General features: G+C 39.5%; 2 protein-coding genes across 3 annotated transcripts in view; one reads left to right on the top strand and one right to left on the bottom strand.

Moving 5' to 3' along the window:
• Positions 1–2,508: 2,508 nt before the first annotated feature.
• LOC111322339 (sialidase-1) lies at positions 2,509–6,470 on the bottom strand. Its single transcript, XM_022925421.2, has 5 exons — positions 6,351–6,470; positions 4,687–5,087; positions 3,778–3,865; positions 3,197–3,267; positions 2,509–3,099 (listed from the first exon to the last, which is right to left on the bottom strand). The coding sequence occupies exons 1-5, from the start codon at positions 6,466–6,468 to the stop codon at positions 2,677–2,679; spliced, it is 1,101 nt and encodes a 366-aa protein (XP_022781156.1). The 5' UTR covers positions 6,469–6,470; the 3' UTR covers positions 2,509–2,676.
• A 312-nt stretch (positions 6,471–6,782) lies between these two features.
• The window catches only part of LOC111322338 (calpain-15), a 12,138-nt gene continuing 508 nt past the window's right edge, over positions 6,783–18,412 (top strand). The window contains exons 1-14 of one of the 2 annotated variants that reach the window (XM_088734297.1): positions 6,783–7,651; positions 8,496–8,743; positions 8,986–9,200; positions 10,305–10,374; positions 10,710–10,823; positions 11,225–11,369; positions 12,447–12,528; positions 12,699–12,824; positions 13,720–13,872; positions 14,399–14,560; positions 15,259–15,428; positions 15,809–16,029; positions 17,133–17,311; positions 17,816–18,412. The exon at positions 17,816–18,412 is cut by the window's right edge and continues 508 nt beyond it. In XM_088734297.1, coding sequence (XP_088590423.1) covers positions 6,949–7,651; positions 8,496–8,743; positions 8,986–9,200; positions 10,305–10,374; positions 10,710–10,823; positions 11,225–11,369; positions 12,447–12,528; positions 12,699–12,824; positions 13,720–13,872; positions 14,399–14,560; positions 15,259–15,428; positions 15,809–16,029; positions 17,133–17,311; positions 17,816–17,984 — 2,757 coding nt within the window. In that variant the 5' untranslated portion in view covers positions 6,783–6,948 and the 3' untranslated portion in view covers positions 17,985–18,412. The remainder of the gene's footprint in view (positions 7,652–8,495; positions 8,744–8,985; positions 9,201–10,304; positions 10,375–10,709; positions 10,824–11,224; positions 11,370–12,446; positions 12,529–12,698; positions 12,825–13,719; positions 13,873–14,398; positions 14,561–15,258; positions 15,429–15,808; positions 16,030–17,132; positions 17,312–17,815) is intronic. The other variant, XM_088734298.1, reaches the window with a different exon arrangement.

The raw sequence follows: 18,412 nt of genomic DNA, 5'->3' as shown, positions 1-18,412 counted from the left end.
TACAGTGGCGCAGCGATTTCAGGATTCGAGCTTCCTTTCAAAATAAACGTGTCTCCCGCTCCGCCTGTTGTCGGTTTGTTTGGTTTCGTTTTGTTGGTTTCGTTTTATTGGTTTCGTTTTGTTTGGTTACGTTTTGTTTGGTTTGGTTTGGTTTCGTTTTGTTGGTTTCGTTTTGTTTGGTTTCGTTTTGTTGGTTTCGTTTTGTTTGGTTTGGTTTTGTTTGGTTTTGTTTGGTTTGGTTTTGTTGGTTTCGTTTGGTTTCGTTTTGTTGGTTTCGTTTTGTTTGGTTTGGTTTTGTTTGGTTTGGTTTTGTTTGGTTTGGTTTTGTTGGTTTGGTTTTGTTTGGTTTCGTTTTGTTGGTTTCGTTTTGTTTGGTTTCGTTTTGTTGGTTTCGTTTTGTTTGGTTTCGTTTCGCAAAGTACAGTAAGCCGCGTCACTGCGAGTGGTGTACGGTCTTCGTCCAAGAGTCTTTTCGTCCAAACGTCTATTCGTCCAAGTCTTTTCGTCCAAAAGTATTTTCACCTAAGTCTATTCGTGTACTTGTTAAGTCTTCTCGAAGCAAATAAATGACTTTTAGAGGGCTAGATAAGGCTGTAGAAAGAACTTGTTGCGAGCCGCCGCCATTTTGATTCCGACACAGAGAATGAATGAAGTTGTTGATCCGGGGAGAAAAAGGGGCTTATTAATCCACTGGATGACGCAAACCGTATAAATGATTTCTGTTTTTATTCGATTTATAAAGGAAAACGCTGTATAGTATTAGATGGGGCAAACTACAACATAAGCGAACTACAGTCATTAATCGCATATCATCGACCACTTACTTCTGTGACGATATCCAGCAGATTATTCCTAATCACTCGTAAACACGGGGTGGCAGTTCAATTGGGCATCCGGATGGCAAAATCATATGAAACACCGGTCAGCGAGAGAACAATTTAGCACGGAACTATTCCTTCTAAATGAACTTTGAACACGTTGCGCGATCTTACGAAGTTACTAATCCCAAGTGTATCATGAACTTAATAGAAAAGGGAAATTAATTGTCAATCAATTATGACTCATATCTAATTAGATACTTTTCTCAACGAAACAGTTGTAACGCAGTGTATTTTATTAAAATTAATTGTGGCAAAACTAAAGACTTGCTTGCCGTTTAATTATTTCACGCGAAAGAAATGGGAATATTAGGCTTGTTGTTAAGCGTCTACTGAGCGTAAAAGGCAACGAAGTGTAAAATCACTACGTGTCCGACATACCCAACAACCAGAGCTTAATAGTTCATTACTTGTTTGGAAGTGTTTTTTTTTCTGCCAGAAAGCCTCAGAATCGCTCGTTTGGCGAGCCGAATTAACCGCCGAACTTTGAAACTCCCAAGCGAGCGATTTTGAGGCTTTCTGGCAGAAAAAATCACTTCCAAACGAGTAATGAACTATTAACAATTATTCCACCAGCGCGCGTTGGATATGAGATGATAGATAGCCAACGAGGTGCGTAGCGCCGAGTTGGCTATAATCATCTCATATCCAACAAGCGCGATTGGAATAATTGTTTTATTAAAAACGTTGAATTAAATTATTAAATTTGTAGCTCCCTTTTAATTTTAAGCTGACACGTACGCTTACCATATTTGTAGATTATGGTATATTGGCTGATATACCATAATGGCTAAGCCAATAGAAAGTCTTGAATTGCATTATCCAATGATCTAGTTTTTAATAATATGCTTTATTCGGAGCTGATGTTTTTTGAAGACTGACTACGAGCGAAAGATTCTAGAGGCAATATATTTGAACTACATTTATAACGACCATGTAAATGCCATAGGACCCATTACATAGAAACCCGAAACCACGGATATTTAAGATGGTAAGCCTGTGGTCCAACTGGATAAAGAAATAAAACTGACGAATCCAAAAATAAACCCAAATGAGCATCTTCTCTGTGTATTTATCGTACTCGTGTGTCTTTCTTTCCGTTTACTAGGCCATTCTGAGGGAGGGCGTAGATTACTAAAGAAACTGTGGTGCTGGTTTGTGGTGCTTAGGTTTTCCACCACTTCCACGAGAAACAGTAGAGGTCGTGGCGGCCATGTTTATTTCGAGCGTTAACCCTTCGTTAGAGCGAATGAGGGTATTTAAGATGGTAAGCCTGTGGTCCAACTGGATAAAGAAATAAAACTGACGAAACCAAAAATAAACCCAAATGAGCATCTCTGTGTATTTATCGTACTCGTGTGGACGGTCATGTTAATTTGGAAAAACTTACTGGCCGGATTCGAGAAGTAAATTGGTGACTAAAGCTATCGGAACCAAAATGGCGGCGGCTCGCAACAAGTTCTTTCTATAGCCTTATCTAGCCTTCTAAAAGTTATTTACTTGCTTCCAGAAAAGACTTAACAAGTAAACGAACAGACTTAGGTGAAAATACTTTTAGACGAAAAGACCATAATTCCTGCGAGTTACGCGATAAGGTTTTAAAATGTTCCTGATGACAGAATTATACTAATTAATTTTGAAACCAATCTTTTAATCATAGGTAAAAAACATCAGAGAGATTTTGTCGTCATGAAATTTTATAACTTATTACAAGGAGAACGACCCCGATAAATGCAGAATGAGATAAAAAATAAATCAATAAATGTCAAGGGGCTAATGCAATCATTCGATCAGTGTTTCACAATCGTAATCTAACAAAGACTATGCTTTCATAGTAACGAGTAACTCCTTTTTCAAACACCATGCCAATGAAGGTATTGTTTGCCTGCGTTCCAGGGATAGTAGTAAGGCATGAGTACCCACTTGGACCCTTCCACACTCCGAGGGACCCCACCCATGATTCACCATTGTCTTCACTCCAGCGGACGGTCATGTTAATTCGGAAAAACTTACTGGCCGGATTCGAGAAGTAAACCGTGTTCCTGTAACGAAGTAAGCTGGCAGCAACCACCGGGTCTACCAACGTTTCGTCAAAGTAGATGTCGGAATGAGCAAATGATTCCCCACCATCGTAACTCTTGGACATGATGCGACAATGGCAGTGGAAATTATCTTGGTTTCGCGAAGTCATCAGCAAGCTGCCGTCGTAAAGCTCGATTAGCTATCGAGAAGGGAGAAAGCATAATCATTGTCAATCACCTCAAAAACTCGCCTAGGAGCCCGAAAGGCCAAAAGGTGCGTGAAGATTGCTGTCATACCTGAGATTCATCCGGCTCAAATGATCTTTGTTGGGGAATATACCCGGCAACCCTCCAGCTTGCTCCATGATCTGAGATAGGGATGAATAATAAGAACATCGCCGGATTGTTTATCTCGCCGGATGCAATTAGTACTTGAAGAATGGAGGAGAAAGCAACTAAATTGACGTTCTGGTTTGAAACTTAGATGATTCAACCAGTTTGTCAGTTATTATGTCAATCCACTATAGCTCTTATCTCAATTATCTCTGTCTTTGATTTAGTGATTCCTCCATTTCAAAAATATATTAGTTTAATTCAGTGTGGTTAGTTAAACGAGCTTTTTTAACAAACTAACCATGCACCATGCACTTTTCGATTTAGCGTCGTACAAATTACCTAACGGCACTGGCAGCCAATTGGAAAAAAGGAAAATGTTAGAAAGATATTTCCAAGTCGGGAATGGTTTTGGTGTTGCATCTGATTGGATGAGAGAGTGACCTGAGTTTTCTTCAACAACCACAGTACATACATGGTAGTTCAGTAAAACCTCTGCAATCGGGATTATTTTCGACCCTTAAAATTAAAATCTTCGTGCTTACCGTCACTAACAATACAGAAGACACCATCACGACCGGGGTGAGAATGACCACACGTGATGAGCCTTCCCTTGTGAGGATCTTTCTTTTTCTAAATGAGAACTGAAGTGTTAAACAATGATGTGACGAGCTCATTACTGAGTTGAGAGTCACACGTGATACGGTTGTAACTGCGCAGAATTCAAAGCATAAAGTTATTGTAAAAAAACGGTATCTTATGAGTCCAGGAACACAACCTGCGTTAATGGTTTGCATCGTTCAACACTGGTTGCGATCAATTCTGAGAAGGTATCAAAGAGGGGTGCCGCGCATACCAACTAATGTCAGCCCGCGGTGCGTGAAATTGTGGATGCTTCAAGGATGAAAGGCGATCATTAAAAAAATATACGGAAATGTTTTACAATGTCCATAAAATTTAGTTTTTGACCCAAGTTAAATCCCTGGTCGTTTGAATTTTACCGAAATTTGAAAAGCAGGTGCAGGTGCTAAGAAAGCGGGAAAACCCATCGCTAAATCAACATTCAAACCACGTTTAGTCATATTCAAACTCTGCTAAATGTACTCCGATTCCGAGTCTACTCTGAGTTAGATCCGGGTCCACGTAAACCTAAATCATGATCCAATCCATGTCTACCCATCCGAGTAGAATACGAGGCCAAGTCAAAACCAAGTCCGCGTCAAATCTATTTCCGAATCAAATCCGACTGCAAGTCAAATCCGGGTACATGTCAAATCTATGTCGGAATTTAATTTGAGTCTAAGTCAAACACGATTCGTTACGCAGCATTATGCATTCTTTAAGCCACACCCATCCCCCCGACAGGTTCACTACTTTGGAGATGAATGCAGGTCACGTGACTCGAATTTGGATTTGACTCGGCCAGCCAAAATTGCAGAGAAGCAGGTTTATACCTGAATACCAAAACCCGGTCCTGGTAGAAAGATGGATGGTCCAATCTGGCCTGACAGGTTAAATGGCTTTGTCCAAGTCAGTCCAAAATTGTCACTGCTTATCAGAAACGTAGTGTGAAAGACACATTTGTGCGCACAATGGGAGTATACAACAAAAATTATATTTTTCTCTTCGTCTACAAATACGGTGCCAAGATTGAGGCCATCAGGGTCTTCACCATCATTCTCAATGAAGGTTGTGTTACTCCATGTCGAACCTTGATCAGTTGAACGGCGCATTGCCAGGAATTTTGGTCCCACGTCTGCAGAGTTGTGCTTCCTTCCCTCAGATAACGCGATGAGGGATCCATCGGGCAGAGATTTTATAATGGGGATGCGATACGTGTTCACCCCAAGATCACCTAAAATGAAAAAGAAAAGGGGATCATGCAAGCACGGAAAAGTCCATGGCATCTGTAGAAAATAACCATAAATGTAAGATTTGCTATTGGAAAAGAGAGAATAAAATCCACAACAAAAGTCACCGAGGTTTATCTGAGCTACCTTAACGCTAAAATGATAGATATGAATAATCCGTTTATACATAACTATTACAAAATATACGCCTTTAAAAACGGCATTCCCAACGAACTATGAAAATGACCTCTGAACGTGCCCAGCATGCGCTTGGGAGCAAGCGTCATTGCGATATGAGACGACGTACGCGATTGAGGAGTTGCGCAAAGAAAAATTCCATCCTATGCTTGTTCGAAGTGTGGATAACGCTCGCTCTACACAAACAGGGCACGAAATTGCGCCTAATACAGTCGCCAATTAATGCGACTAAAATTATCGTGCTGGCGACCAAGATTCAAAAGTTATTCGCCAAGCTGGCGACTAGAACTCTTTGGGTTTTGTATACCTTACCTTGATGTATTTTGCGGGCTCACAACATTCCGTACTAGGAAAACCCTTCCATTTGACATTATTGTATAATGCATTTTTTTCAACTATCTTTTTTTTTCAATGATTCCTAACTTTCTGGCCTTGGCGACCACTTTGGAAAATTTAGGAGCCAGATGGCTCCTTGCCAAAAAAGTTAATTTCGTGCCCTGACAAACCTCTAAACCTCTATCCGTGAATAACGCAGTACTTTTCTTTTTAACATACATCCGCCGGATAGCGACTAGATCGCGAACCAGGCCCTCGCAGATCTCTCGCACCGCCTGCTATGCTGTGACCCAAAAGATAGGTGGGCGTGATCGCATGACTGTCATGACTCAGTACTAACCCTAATGAGTCTCATCGTATCACGCAACATTTTTGTGGTCTTAAGGTAATTTACCTGTAAGAGACTCCACCAAGTGGTATATAGAGATGTAAATGAGATCGAATCAAAATACCGAGCAAAATTTGCTTTTACGAACCAGAATTGTGGGACATTGACTCCTTGTGAGTCCAACTGAGAGATCATAAACCTTTTTTTTCGAGAAAAACACATTGAAAAATATGGAAAAGAAAGATTAGAATGAGAGAAATGGGTTTGTTTGGGTTAGCAGGGTTAAAGCTTAAAAAACTTCGAAATTGAAATGGAAATATTTGTTTCAAGACGGACGACCTGTCACGAGGGTTACAAAGTACAGTCAGGGTTGTCCGAGCAAAGTTGTATCAAATCAAGTTTTTACCTTGCATCCACAGAGTCATTTGAAAGTCAATTGAAGGCTCAGAACTGCAACGAGGAATCCCCGCTAATAGGAGATTGAGAGAGCAGAACAAGAGTGAGGGGAAATTATTACCTGCCATAATCCGACTTCCGGTCAAGCTAAGCCTCGCTTCAGTTGTTACAAAAATACTGCATGGGGTGAGGAGATTGTTTTTTGTCTCTTGATTGTTTTTTTGCCTCTTGATTGTTTTTTGCCTCTTGATTGTTTTTTGCCTCTTGATTTGTTTTGGGAAACCAATCTAAAAATTGGAAACTAACTACTCCGTCTAGAACAAGGGAAAAAAGGATGACACGCATCAAATTAATTTAGGTTGCTTCCAGCAGCTTAATAGACCGACCAAGACAAATACCCGACAGTACCCCTCAGGAAAAACCTTCGCCACTGACCCAATCACTGCTGACCAAGATCCAACAGTTCTATTTATAGCAAAACACATGAAAATTTTAGGTAGATTTACCTGGTATATATGTAGTTTGTGATGTCAATTACAATTCTTCCTGATGATTTATAGTCCATATCTGTGATCGATCGTGTAGTTTAGTATGCTTTAAATCCACAAATGGACGAGATGGGTGCTAATTTTTCTTTGGAACAACAGTGGACATGCAATAAGTGCACCTTGATAAACCGAGGTAGAAATTCCACCTGCTTAGCTTGTGACCATCGTAAACAATCCACTGCGACATGGATTTGTCAATTTTGTGGCTCTCGTAATCCACACACTGTAGTTCTTTGTAACAGCTGTGGATCGGATCGGGAGGTTGCTCGAAATGCTGATAGCAGTGGTAAACAATGGACGTGCCCTCGATGTACTTTAACTAATCCGTGGAATAGATCTATCTGTTCTGCTTGTCGGTTGGAACCTCCTATCGCAGTCGCCAATTCTGTGAAAGCTTCCGTAAGTGAAAGAACTTTTTCCCGCCCAAAAATTTATCCCGATCTGTCGCTTGAACTACATCCAAATATTGCTCAGCAAAGTTCAGAGGGTCTGAAATGTCCTAAATGCCAAAGTTTGTTATATGACAATGTCGGAGTTCACTGTACAGTTTGCCATTCACCTTGCCCGGAAGAAGGTTTTAAACCTCGACCATTTCCGAAATCTTCCATTCCTTCTGTATCTAAAAGCCCTCTTGGAGACCGTTGGAGTTGTTCTCAATGTACATTTGACAACAAAGGTACGAATTCATTTTGTGAACTTTGTGGAAGTGACCGTGGAGTTGAAGCTAAACCGAGCACTTCGGATAAAGATACTGGCTCAACAGGTACTATTGGCGAAACAACTGTTCTGTTCCCGTTGCTTCTTAGTAAGAAGATCTAATGCCATTCGATAAATGTCCTGAAACACTTGTCTCAAAAGGACGAAATAATGCCAGCCAATCAATCAATCGATCAATTAATGCCCACTTAGTGCTTAGAATGATCATCTCTGAATTGAAAAATTCAGGGCCACCGTGGCTAAAAGTTTTCAATTTAGAATCTTACATTTCAGTTTTGAAATATTTCAAGAAAACTGTTTCAATGTCAAACAGGATAGGATCTAAAATTAAAATAAATTTCAGTAAATGGATTTCAGACAAAGACCACATGTTATCTTATAACAAACATTGACCATCAATATTGATCTAGTTCCAGGACGCCCTAAATCTACAGAAAGAATAAGGTGTAAAACATGTCAAAAAAAAGTTAAGTGGAATTGGCAAGGGAGAACCCACCAACCAAGAGTATTCCAGTGGTCTTACCAGTTTTGCTTGTAGAAAAAAAAATTTCATTTCTCAAACATTGCTAGTGTTCTAAAAAACAAATGTAAAGCCATGCATGGTGTCCCTGTTGGGATGAGCTTCAGAAGTAACTGGCATCAGAGGCTCAAAGGAATCAGATTTAACCCTTAAACTATCATTGCAGTTTATGTGTAACTTTTCCCTGTTTGATGTAATCAACTAAGTGATTTTTGGGTGGTTGTTGTTATCACAACAACTCTTGATCGGTAATTGTGTGGTTCAAATGACATTGTCTTCAGTTCATTTTATTTCTTTATCTTTTTTTCCATTTTAACTTTGTTGTAAGCGATGCAAATGGTAAACTTATATGCAGAAATTCTTTTTGAAGGTCCTGGTGAGGTGGATTCTGGTTGGTCCTGCACAGCTTGCACTCTATATAACCCAATTAGCACTGCTGTGTGCAGTGCTTGTGGTGCCAAGAAAGATCTTGATGATCAAGGGTTTCAGACATCACCCTCAGCAAGTCCAAGGAGAGCAATGCAACGCCAACAGAGTATCAATTCTGAGTCCAGGAGAATTCGAGATGAGAAACAAGCTAAAGAACAATGGATCAATGTTGTACAATATTGTAAAAGTGTATGTGTGACTGACTAACTGACTGTAGGGGTGTCTAAGTAGGAGGAGGTCCTAAACAGCACATTTGAAACCCCTCTTTATCAAAATCTAACAGATAATTATACATTATCATTCAATATCAATAGGATTCTGCACATTCCAATAGAAGCAGTTATTCTCTTTTTTTCCTTGTTTATAAACTAAGAACTAACTGTGTGTCCAAAATTTTATTTAATTGTCATTCTTTTATATTTACTTTTCAGGCCAAAATTGAATTTGTTGATGACTCCTTCCCACCCACTGACAAGTCTCTGTACTTTGAACCACGCCATTCTGATCACCCTCGTGTGACAGATTGGCGACGTCCTGTAAAAATCAAGGCATTTAGAGGGGAGCATGGCACTACATCAATTCCTTTGGCCGTATTCCGTAATCCTAGGCCTGATGACATCATGCAAGGAGTTCTGGGTGACTGCTGGTAAGTTTATTATTTACATGCAACCCTTCGAATCCAGTAGGAGATAATTTTGTGAGTTATCCCTGTAATAATTTCTTTATCTATACAAAAATAAAGAATTATAAAAAAACACTGATATGTACAACATTATTAGGTTATTTTTTCTGATTTTTGTACTATATTTTGGCTGACCAAACTTCATTTATAGACTTCCTTATATACAATCAATTTGATAATTTATTTTCATTGTGGTGGGGAAGTCCTTTTTCCAATTGATTACAAATACATAGAAGCTTACTGGCTTTATTAGGTGGAATTAAAGGGAAATGAAATACTAACAAGAATAAAAAAATGATATTCACTTTAAAAATGGTGATAAAGATTGATCAACTACTGTATGCATGTTACCTTATGTTGAAAATCTTAGAGTAGTGGTCCACAGATCTGGTTTCAATTGAATAGCAAAACTGATCAAAATCTACCCTAAACTCTAGGATTTAGTCCAGTTTAAATACTTGTTTCAATGAGAATTAATTGCAGAGAAGTTAGGGAAAGAGAGGAAGCTTTTTGCAACTGTAGGAAGCTTGGAGTTGGTGTGAGGATTATCTTTGTGGTTCATTATGTGGGAGCATGACAGACCATGTTAATGTCTGCAATAGAGTGGCAAAGGGCAGGAATTTAAGACAACCAAAACAAAGAAAGTATAAACAAGCATGCACCATCACAGTTACCTTTCTTTCCCAGAACTTGAAAATTAACATTAAGTCAATCTTGCTTCTTATTCAAGCAAAATCTTTTTGTTATATATTAAATCATTTTTTGACTAAGCTTGTTCAGTCAAGATAGTTGGATATAAGCCTTGTTCTTTTTAGGGTTTTTTTTCTAGACTTTGAGTTCATCTTGGTCCATGAAAATGCAAGAAAAAAGACCTGAGCCATCCAGCCATTTTGACCTACAGTGTAGTGCATGGTCAAAAACATGTGTACATTGTTTATAACAATTTTATTTGAACAGTTTTCCATAGAGACATCTTATTATTAAATGTATTATTTATTATTATATTATTATTATTATTATTTATCATTGATGACAGTTTTATTATTTGTGCCATTGCCAATTTTGCAGGTTTTTAAGTGCGATGGCTGTCTTAGGTGAAAGACCAGAACTTTTGGAAAAGATTGTGATAACAAGAGAGGTACACAGTAAACAGTCTTTTTGTATTACTGATTCACACCATACAATGTACATGAAGAATTTTGCTCACATTTCAAGCATGCCATGGAACATGGTACAAGAAAATTCTTTATTAAGTCCTTGTTGCTGATTTACAATTTTCCATCACTGGCAAGAGGCAACACTTAGGGACCAGTTTTACAAGTAGCCTGTAAAGAATGAAAGCAATAATCTCACAGGGTAAACTTTTAGATCCGCCCAAACTTAAAAAAAAATCCCAGCCAGATTGTACATTTGAGTGACTCACTTCCCCTTGTAAAGCACAACTGTGTTCTTGTGTCATCTCATTTTGTCTAGATCAATAATGAAGGAGCTTACCAAGTTCGCCTTTGCAAAGATGGAAAATGGACGATAATCTTGGTTGATGACTTACTACCTTGCAATCGCTATGGACAACCAGTTTATTCACAGGTAAAATCCAAAGCAAGGCATGCAGAGTTACTTTTATGGTTTGCATTTGTGAACTTAAACTCAAGAAGTCTGGGTTATAGCCCTATTCAGGGTTGTGTTATAATGTTAAGGCAAGGTACTTCACCATTGCAGTACCTCCATGGGCACCAGTGACCTGCATAGGGACTGAATATGAAATGCATGAGGGTAACCTGTGATGGATAATTGAACCAGGAATAAGCTACATATAAAATTATGGCTGATGAAGATATTTCAGTGTCATTAGCAGAGTTACAAACCTGTCTCAGTTAGGAGTCATTGTAGATATTAACTAAAAGCTTCTAGCTTGTTGTTCATGTGGGAATTTCAGTGATAGGTAACATAAAATTCAGTATCAAAGAGACTATTTTCCCATTTTGTAGGCCCGACGACAGCAATTATGGGTACCTTTGATTGAGAAGGCCATGGCCAAACTGCATGGTTGTTATCAGGCTCTTACTGCTGGACGCTGTATTGAAGGCCTACAAACTTTGACAGGAGCACCTTGTGAGAGTTTTATGCTGCATGGTAAGACTCATTCAGTTGTGACTAGTAAGATTAACCTTCCTTGCACTATCATTGCATTTTCAATGGGGCAGGCAATGGGCGTAAAGAAAATTAACAGTTACAGTTCTAATTCTCTCCTTTTTGTTTGGCCATCAGCTCACCACATAACCTGCAAATAATTGCCTCCACTGAGTTTAAGCTTTTGTGACAATCGACTGTACACTGAAACTTGCATTTTTATTAGGACGTCTGCAAATACGTGACAATAGAAGTTTTGTAGGCGTTTCAATGTTTGCTCATATGACAGAATGTAGTATTATTACGGTAACTAGGTGTGGTGAATTTCAGGTTTGTTGGAGCAATTTTGAATTTAGTGTCAAAAGTGATCCTGGTTTTTATTGGTTTAGTTTTATTTCGCTCTGTGATTAGTCCAGAAAATTCACGCCACCCTCTCAACCAATAATTAAGATGCAAAGCCAAAACCAATCACGACTCAATCGCGCGCGTTTTCCCGCGCTTTGGGCAGTTTGCTTGTTTTTACTTTGAGTTTCGACCGGCTCGTAAAAGTATTTTCCTTTACTCTAGGCCCAGTTGTATAAGGGCGAATAGCGCTATCCAACAGATAAAACGCTATCGCGAATAAATGATAGCAAAACGTATAGCGTTCCACCGGACAGAGATTTAACCAGTGGATAGCGTTGTCCGACCCTCGAACAACTGGGGCTTGATTAGCCATTGTGAATTTTTTTTCAGTTTTGGTGTACATCATCGTCGTCGTCGTCATCGTCGTCTTTTATTTGTTTGAGCAGGTTGAGTTTATGGCAGTTTAATTTCCCACCCATCCCACCCCAGGGGAGGACATCCACCACACAGTAATCTCGTGCGTGGGAAATTAACGTCTCCTACCCCTAACCCTGCAGGAGACGGGGCCTACGGTTTATTTGTTCTTATCCCAGAAGACTAGAATCTCTATCCATTTCTTGATATTATAGAGGGCTTGAACCCTCGACCTCCCGAACAACTCAATCCGGCGCTCTAACCAATTGAGCGAAAAGGGCTTAATAATATATTACTGGGCATTGCTGTCTTTTAATACAGAGCCTCCACACCCTACAAGTGATATAGAAGTTATCGATAAAGACATGATTTGGGCACAGCTTCTGAGCTGCAGGACTGCAGGGTATGTATGTGTGTGAAGGTTTTGTGCTTTGTCTGGACACAGCTACCTCTATGACAATTATTCACCCATACATCTTCGTTCATTTTCAAATTTATGTACCTTTTGTCGAATGACCAATATAGTAAGAACAGCCAAAATGTTCCCTCATCATTACACTTTTGAATTTAAAGGTTTTTAATGGGTGCTTCCTGTGGTGGAGACACGAAGCCAGAGGAAGAAGATCTTTTTGCAGCGGTTGGTTTGCAGACTCACCATGCGTACTCAGTGCTTGATGTTAAGGATGTCCATGGCATAAGGTAACCAGCTTTGGATCGAAATAGCGTAGTTGATGTGCTATTTTTTTTTTTTTTTCGGATGCATGTGATAGTTAACCTTTCTTAGCGGCAGAGTACTTGGCGTAAAATGTGGAGAACAAATTTATTAAAAGCTTTGAACAATGACTGATTTTTCAAGCTCATTACTCTAGTTATTCACGCCGTGCAACGAGCTTAATTGTTAAAAGAAAAGATGATGTTTTTTTTAACGAGTCACCAGTGTTAGACAAAGAAAGTGTGAGTCAATTACAAGGATCCAAACCTCGGCATTTATCGGTCAGGAGCTTTAACACTCAGTTACAGGCAATTCGTTTGTTCGTGAGGTACAGCTTAGCCACAAACCTTGTTCATCTGTGACATGTGTCCTGCATTCTACAGTACCAGGATCTGCAAAGTTCCGTGTGTGTCGATAAATATGGGAGATCGCAAGTATTTCGTTAAATAGGAATGTCTGAGGTTCGAATCTTCGTTTTGTATTTTTCTTTTTGTTTGTTTGTTTGTTTTGTTTTGTTTTGTTTTTTTTTACGCTCGCCAGGCACCAAGCGTGCTATTACAGGGAAGACTAGAAGTAATTTTATCATCGAAAAGGGGTGTGAAGGAGAGGTGAAAAAACAAACTGTACTCCTCACAGGCGTACATACTTCATTGTAACCTTTCCAATTGGGCTCTTCAGGAACAATTGAAACAATACAATTAAGTAAAAAGATAAAATTAAATTAGATAAGAACATTCTATTGCGCCAAAATTTCCTCGCGTCACCTTTTTATCTCTTGCCAATCAAGTCTTCTCCCCAGTGCAAAACAAATCTCGGTTACATTGTACTCTTTACATTAACTGGTACGTAAGGTTGAAACTGTGACTAACGGTGTAATTGCAGACTCGTTCGTCTTCGAAACCCGTGGGGTCGCTTCTCGTGGACTGGTGACTGGTCTGATGGGTCCCCACTGTGGAACCCTGAATTAAGATATGAACTGATGGCCCTTGGATCTGAGGAAGGAGTCTTTTGGATGTCCCTCGAAGACTTCATGAAGTAAGTGACTTTTTTCAATCTTTTGGACATGGAACGCTCCTCTACGCTAGATAAGAAGATACATATAACATTAGTTTTCATTGAAGTTTCCATGAAGAATTTGAATAGATACCTGGAAATTTTCTAAGAAAATTGACGAATTAAGATGTGGGACGAATTGCAGAGGGTTACCTGACTAACGTCCCATATTCACATAAAGAAGACGGTATACTCCTAGTCTCCTCGTGTCACAGAAATCGGGAGTAAACTGTGGCAGTTTTTTTGTTACTTTGCAAAACATCCACTGGATTATGATTAACCAGAAGGCAGATTGTAAAGCATACTGCTAGGACTGGCTTTCAGTGTTAAGACTACATATGGGTATAATGCGTAACGCTATCTGAGATAGAGTTACGGGTTATACGCATATACAAGCTTTGACATCACTTGAAAACCAGGAATGTTTAATTGCCGACAAGAATAATGAGTAGTTGAAACAGTTCTGTTATCATTTCCAAACTAAATGCTTTTTTTGGTTTATATCCAGGTACTTTGATAGTGTAGACGTGTGTAAGATCAGAGAGGGCTGGGCAGAGGCTCATGTCAATGGATGCTTCCCGCAATTTGCTGGTCCCCCTGCCAAGGTTGCCTTGGTGAATGTGTTTAACACAACAGAAGTCGAGTTTTGCTTGTTCCAAGAAGGAGTCAGGTGCATTTCCAATGTTTCGATATTTCTTTATACTTTACACATACAAATCAAGTAACGTTCTACGCGTCTTGAAAAACTTAGCTAGAATTTTTCAAGATATTTCGTCTTTTTTTTTTTTTCTTAATTTTCTTTCTTTCCCAATTTTTTCTCTTTTCGTCTTTTTCTTCATGGTTCACAGTCCCTTTTTATTTTCGTTTATCTTGCGATACTAAAATTCAGAAGTTTTGTTCAAGTTGAAAAACAATGTGTAAGTCACAGAAAACGTCCCAAAATAGCTTCAAGTTGGATCCTAATAATATGCGTGTGTGTTTTTGTATATTAAAATTTTATGCTCCCCTCAAGGCATACACTAATTTCTTATTCAAAGTTTTGCTCTCTGCTGGAGACAAATGATCACTGGGCTCGACTTTATTTAATCTCTTGGGTACATAGGTGTGGAAATTGTGCTTTAGCGGTGCATTAATGAATGGGACTGAGAAGAATAGATAGCCACTGTTCTAGTCATTAGCTACATTAAGTCTGAGATCGAGCTCCCGTGTAGGGTAATTGGCGTAAAAAAGGGGGCGCGCACAAGATTTGGATCCTAAGTCGACGATTAAACGACCAGAGGTGCGAACCATTTTTTCGATCTTTTGCTCTCGCTGCTAAGTTTGTTCTATATTCCAAATTAAACCCTTGTCCTGTTGGATCACTTTCAGGGGGAAAGCGGAGGGTGTTAAAGCACTCCTTGATCTGTCAATCATCGTGTGTCGCACATCCTCCGGTACGGCAAATCCCAGGCCCCTTTCACTTGTCTGCCACAGTAAGAGGCAAGTGAAGTCCAATGTATCGTGCAGCGGTATTCTGGAAGAAGGAACCTATATGATAAGTATGTGTATATGAGCATAACATATGTGAAAAAACGAATAGTGCCAATAACTGCTTCATCAAATAGCGGTCTTCAATTATATTTTTGTCTGCCATGGTATCGTCTTTTTTATTCTTCAGGTGTTTTGTGGTTACTTTTGAAAGAAAGTAACATTGAGTACCGGTATATTTTTTTTTTGCTTGCTTGCTTGCTTCGAGTATTTGCTCCACGCGATTGGCTTGTTTATAACGTAAAATAGAAACGATTTATATAACAAATAAAAAGGTGACGAACTGATGCTCAAAATTTAAATGCAATATTTGTCGTAGCAGAAAAGAGTCTCAGACACAACGACGGGGATTGATTTGTAACTAATTTACTTTGTAAATTTTCTCTTTTAGTTTGTTCAGCTTTTAACCATTGGCAGTCATTAGAAGCAAAAAGTGATGAAGCAATGGGAGCATCATTCGTCAAAGGACTAGTGGGTGAAGAGCTTTATCCAAGTTATGTTCTCACTGTTCACAGTTCCCGCGCTGTCATGGTGGACCAGATTCCAATGACAGACTACTGTTTGGCTGATTCGCTGTTGCTATTGGCTACGACAAAAGGCAAAAGGCACGAGGTAGGGGGTGGTTTCATAGCACGCATTAAAAAAACCCATTCAAAGTAGATTCTTTTCTAACTTTAAGGGATAAATGCCTGTCAACGGGATTTCTTAAACCTCTAGAAGCTGCTGGGGGAAAGTTCTGTAGAGGAATTGATCTTATAGGTAAAATATAATCAAAAAAGGAATACCGCAACATAGGATTGAGTGTGATTTGTCTTCATGTTCAGGGGATCACGGACTCATGCCACGTAATTAATCCTCGCTCCTAACATGAGGCTCATAGATCAGCCGATATTAGCCGCCGTACTCAATCGGTATCTGGTAGACTAAACCTCTGTCGACCGTTCTTAATTCTTTAACAGAATGTATCTTATTAATTGAGTGCCCTTATTACCTGAGAGGATAACTTTGTCACTTTTTATTCCCAATTCAAATCTGATGAAATATGTTTGAATTTATTACGAGGGAAAATGCATAGAACGGCGTCACGTTATCGTTTTCAATCAATTCACCTTAACAACTGAACCATTTAAATTTGAAAGCGAAACTGTGCCTCGACACAAGATGTACGTCAGGTTATGAGTAATTCATGGTTGCAATGTTTTCGACCTCTCAGTAAACCCCCACAGAACCGGTGTTTTCGATTTTATCACGCTGAAGATCGTTTTCCCGAAAAATTCTTTCTCCGGTGGACTGAACTTTCGTTAAGTGTGGAAAGTGACCAAACTGAGGACGAAGGATGCAACTTCCATAAACTTTAATAACAGTGAGGAATGAGTGATATTCTTGGGTACAGTTACATAATTTTTTAACTAAAAAATGAAATTATTTCATACATACACTGTGGTGTTCTATCATTCGTGTCTCGGATTGAACGAACGATACATGTTTACAGTTGTTCGTTTCCAATCTTTGAAATGTGTCGGTCAGTAAGAGAAAATCATAGTATGTATTGAATAAAAACATCATACCATGGGTACTGCGCACGATTTTTATTCACTCGTTGCCATGCATCAAAAAACCCACTTGTCCGTTTTTTTTTTTTTTATGCATTGCAACTCTTGAATAAACATCGTTCGTGCGCCCTTTCCATGGAATAATCTCTATTTCTCTTGTAGGGAATTCCAGGAGTCACATGTTACTACATGGCGCAAGGGATTGCGGGATTGATTGTTGTAGCAGAAAACCGCCGACCAGATCACCACTTATTAGTAGACTGTAACTGCTCAGAGAGCTTTAATGTGGTGTCATCTAGAGGAGTGCTAATGACTACCGACTGTGTCCCGCCCCTCCACAAGTAAGTTAGAAATTGTTCCCTTGCCTTATCTCTAATGAAGGAGATGGGGTAGAAGATTAATGTGTAGGGCTTAGTTGTATAAAGAGCAAATAACACTATCCAACGGATAAATCGCTAACCAGTTGGTAAGTGATAGCAAAACGTATAGCGTTACCCATCGGATAGAGATTTATTCAGTGGATAGTATTAAACGACCTTCGCACAACCGGAGCCAAGACTCTGAATCGAGAGGCCTGGTTTTGAGTTCTGTCTGTAGTCTCTGCGTTTCGTTCTCGGGAGAGTCACTTTTCTTATACAGTGCCCCTCTACGCTTACTGGTGTTAAAGGGTACCAGCGAAATATCAGGGAAACTTAACAGTTGGTATGTGAGATGGAATAGCATCCTGTCCAGTAGTAGCAGCTATGCTCGTTATTGGCCATTGGACTTGTGAGACGTTATAACCACATACGTTATATTTTGTCGTCAGAAGCAAAATCGAAATGGGTCTCCTTTTTATTTTGCAGGCAAATTCTAATTCTTTTGACTCAACTGGAAGGAACAGACGGTTTTTCTGTGTCCCATAAACTTAGCTTTCGCATCATGTGTGATAATGGCTATGGAGCATATGGCGCTCATCACAATCCACAACTGATACCTGAACTGTATGGACTGCATAGCGCGCGACCTTTATGACGAAGGGTTTGTTTACGCGTTTTATGGACCTAACCCTAATGATAGTCCTACCTACAGTGAGTAATACGAACCAAACCGCAATTCTACCTGACCATGCAACGTGAGTTCACTGAGATGGTTTTAAGGCAAAGGCTGACCTGCGAGATCTTGCGGCTTCTAGGCTGATGACGTGATGGCATTTGAACAACAATGAAAAGGCGTCTCGATGGAGGTCTTAAAATCCATATCCAAAAACTAACGGCTAAACGCCACGATGAAGACAAAAATACACCGACCGCCGATTAGAACTCAAATGAATATTGCGTTAATTGCGGGAAATGGCGAGTGACCAAGTCTCGATTGGATGAAGTGTTTCATCTGATTGGTTCAAAACGTGGCTTGAGTTTTGCTGTACCAATCACAGGGCGAAGAGAAGGATACCAATCCAA

This window comes from Stylophora pistillata, chromosome 9 (assembly GCF_964205215.1).
Source record: "Stylophora pistillata chromosome 9, jaStyPist1.2, whole genome shotgun sequence".
In the NCBI taxonomy this organism is placed as follows: domain Eukaryota; kingdom Metazoa; phylum Cnidaria; class Anthozoa; order Scleractinia; family Pocilloporidae; genus Stylophora; species Stylophora pistillata.
The sequence above is the reverse complement of the archived record's forward strand: the minus strand, read 5'-3'. Positions and strand labels throughout refer to the sequence as shown.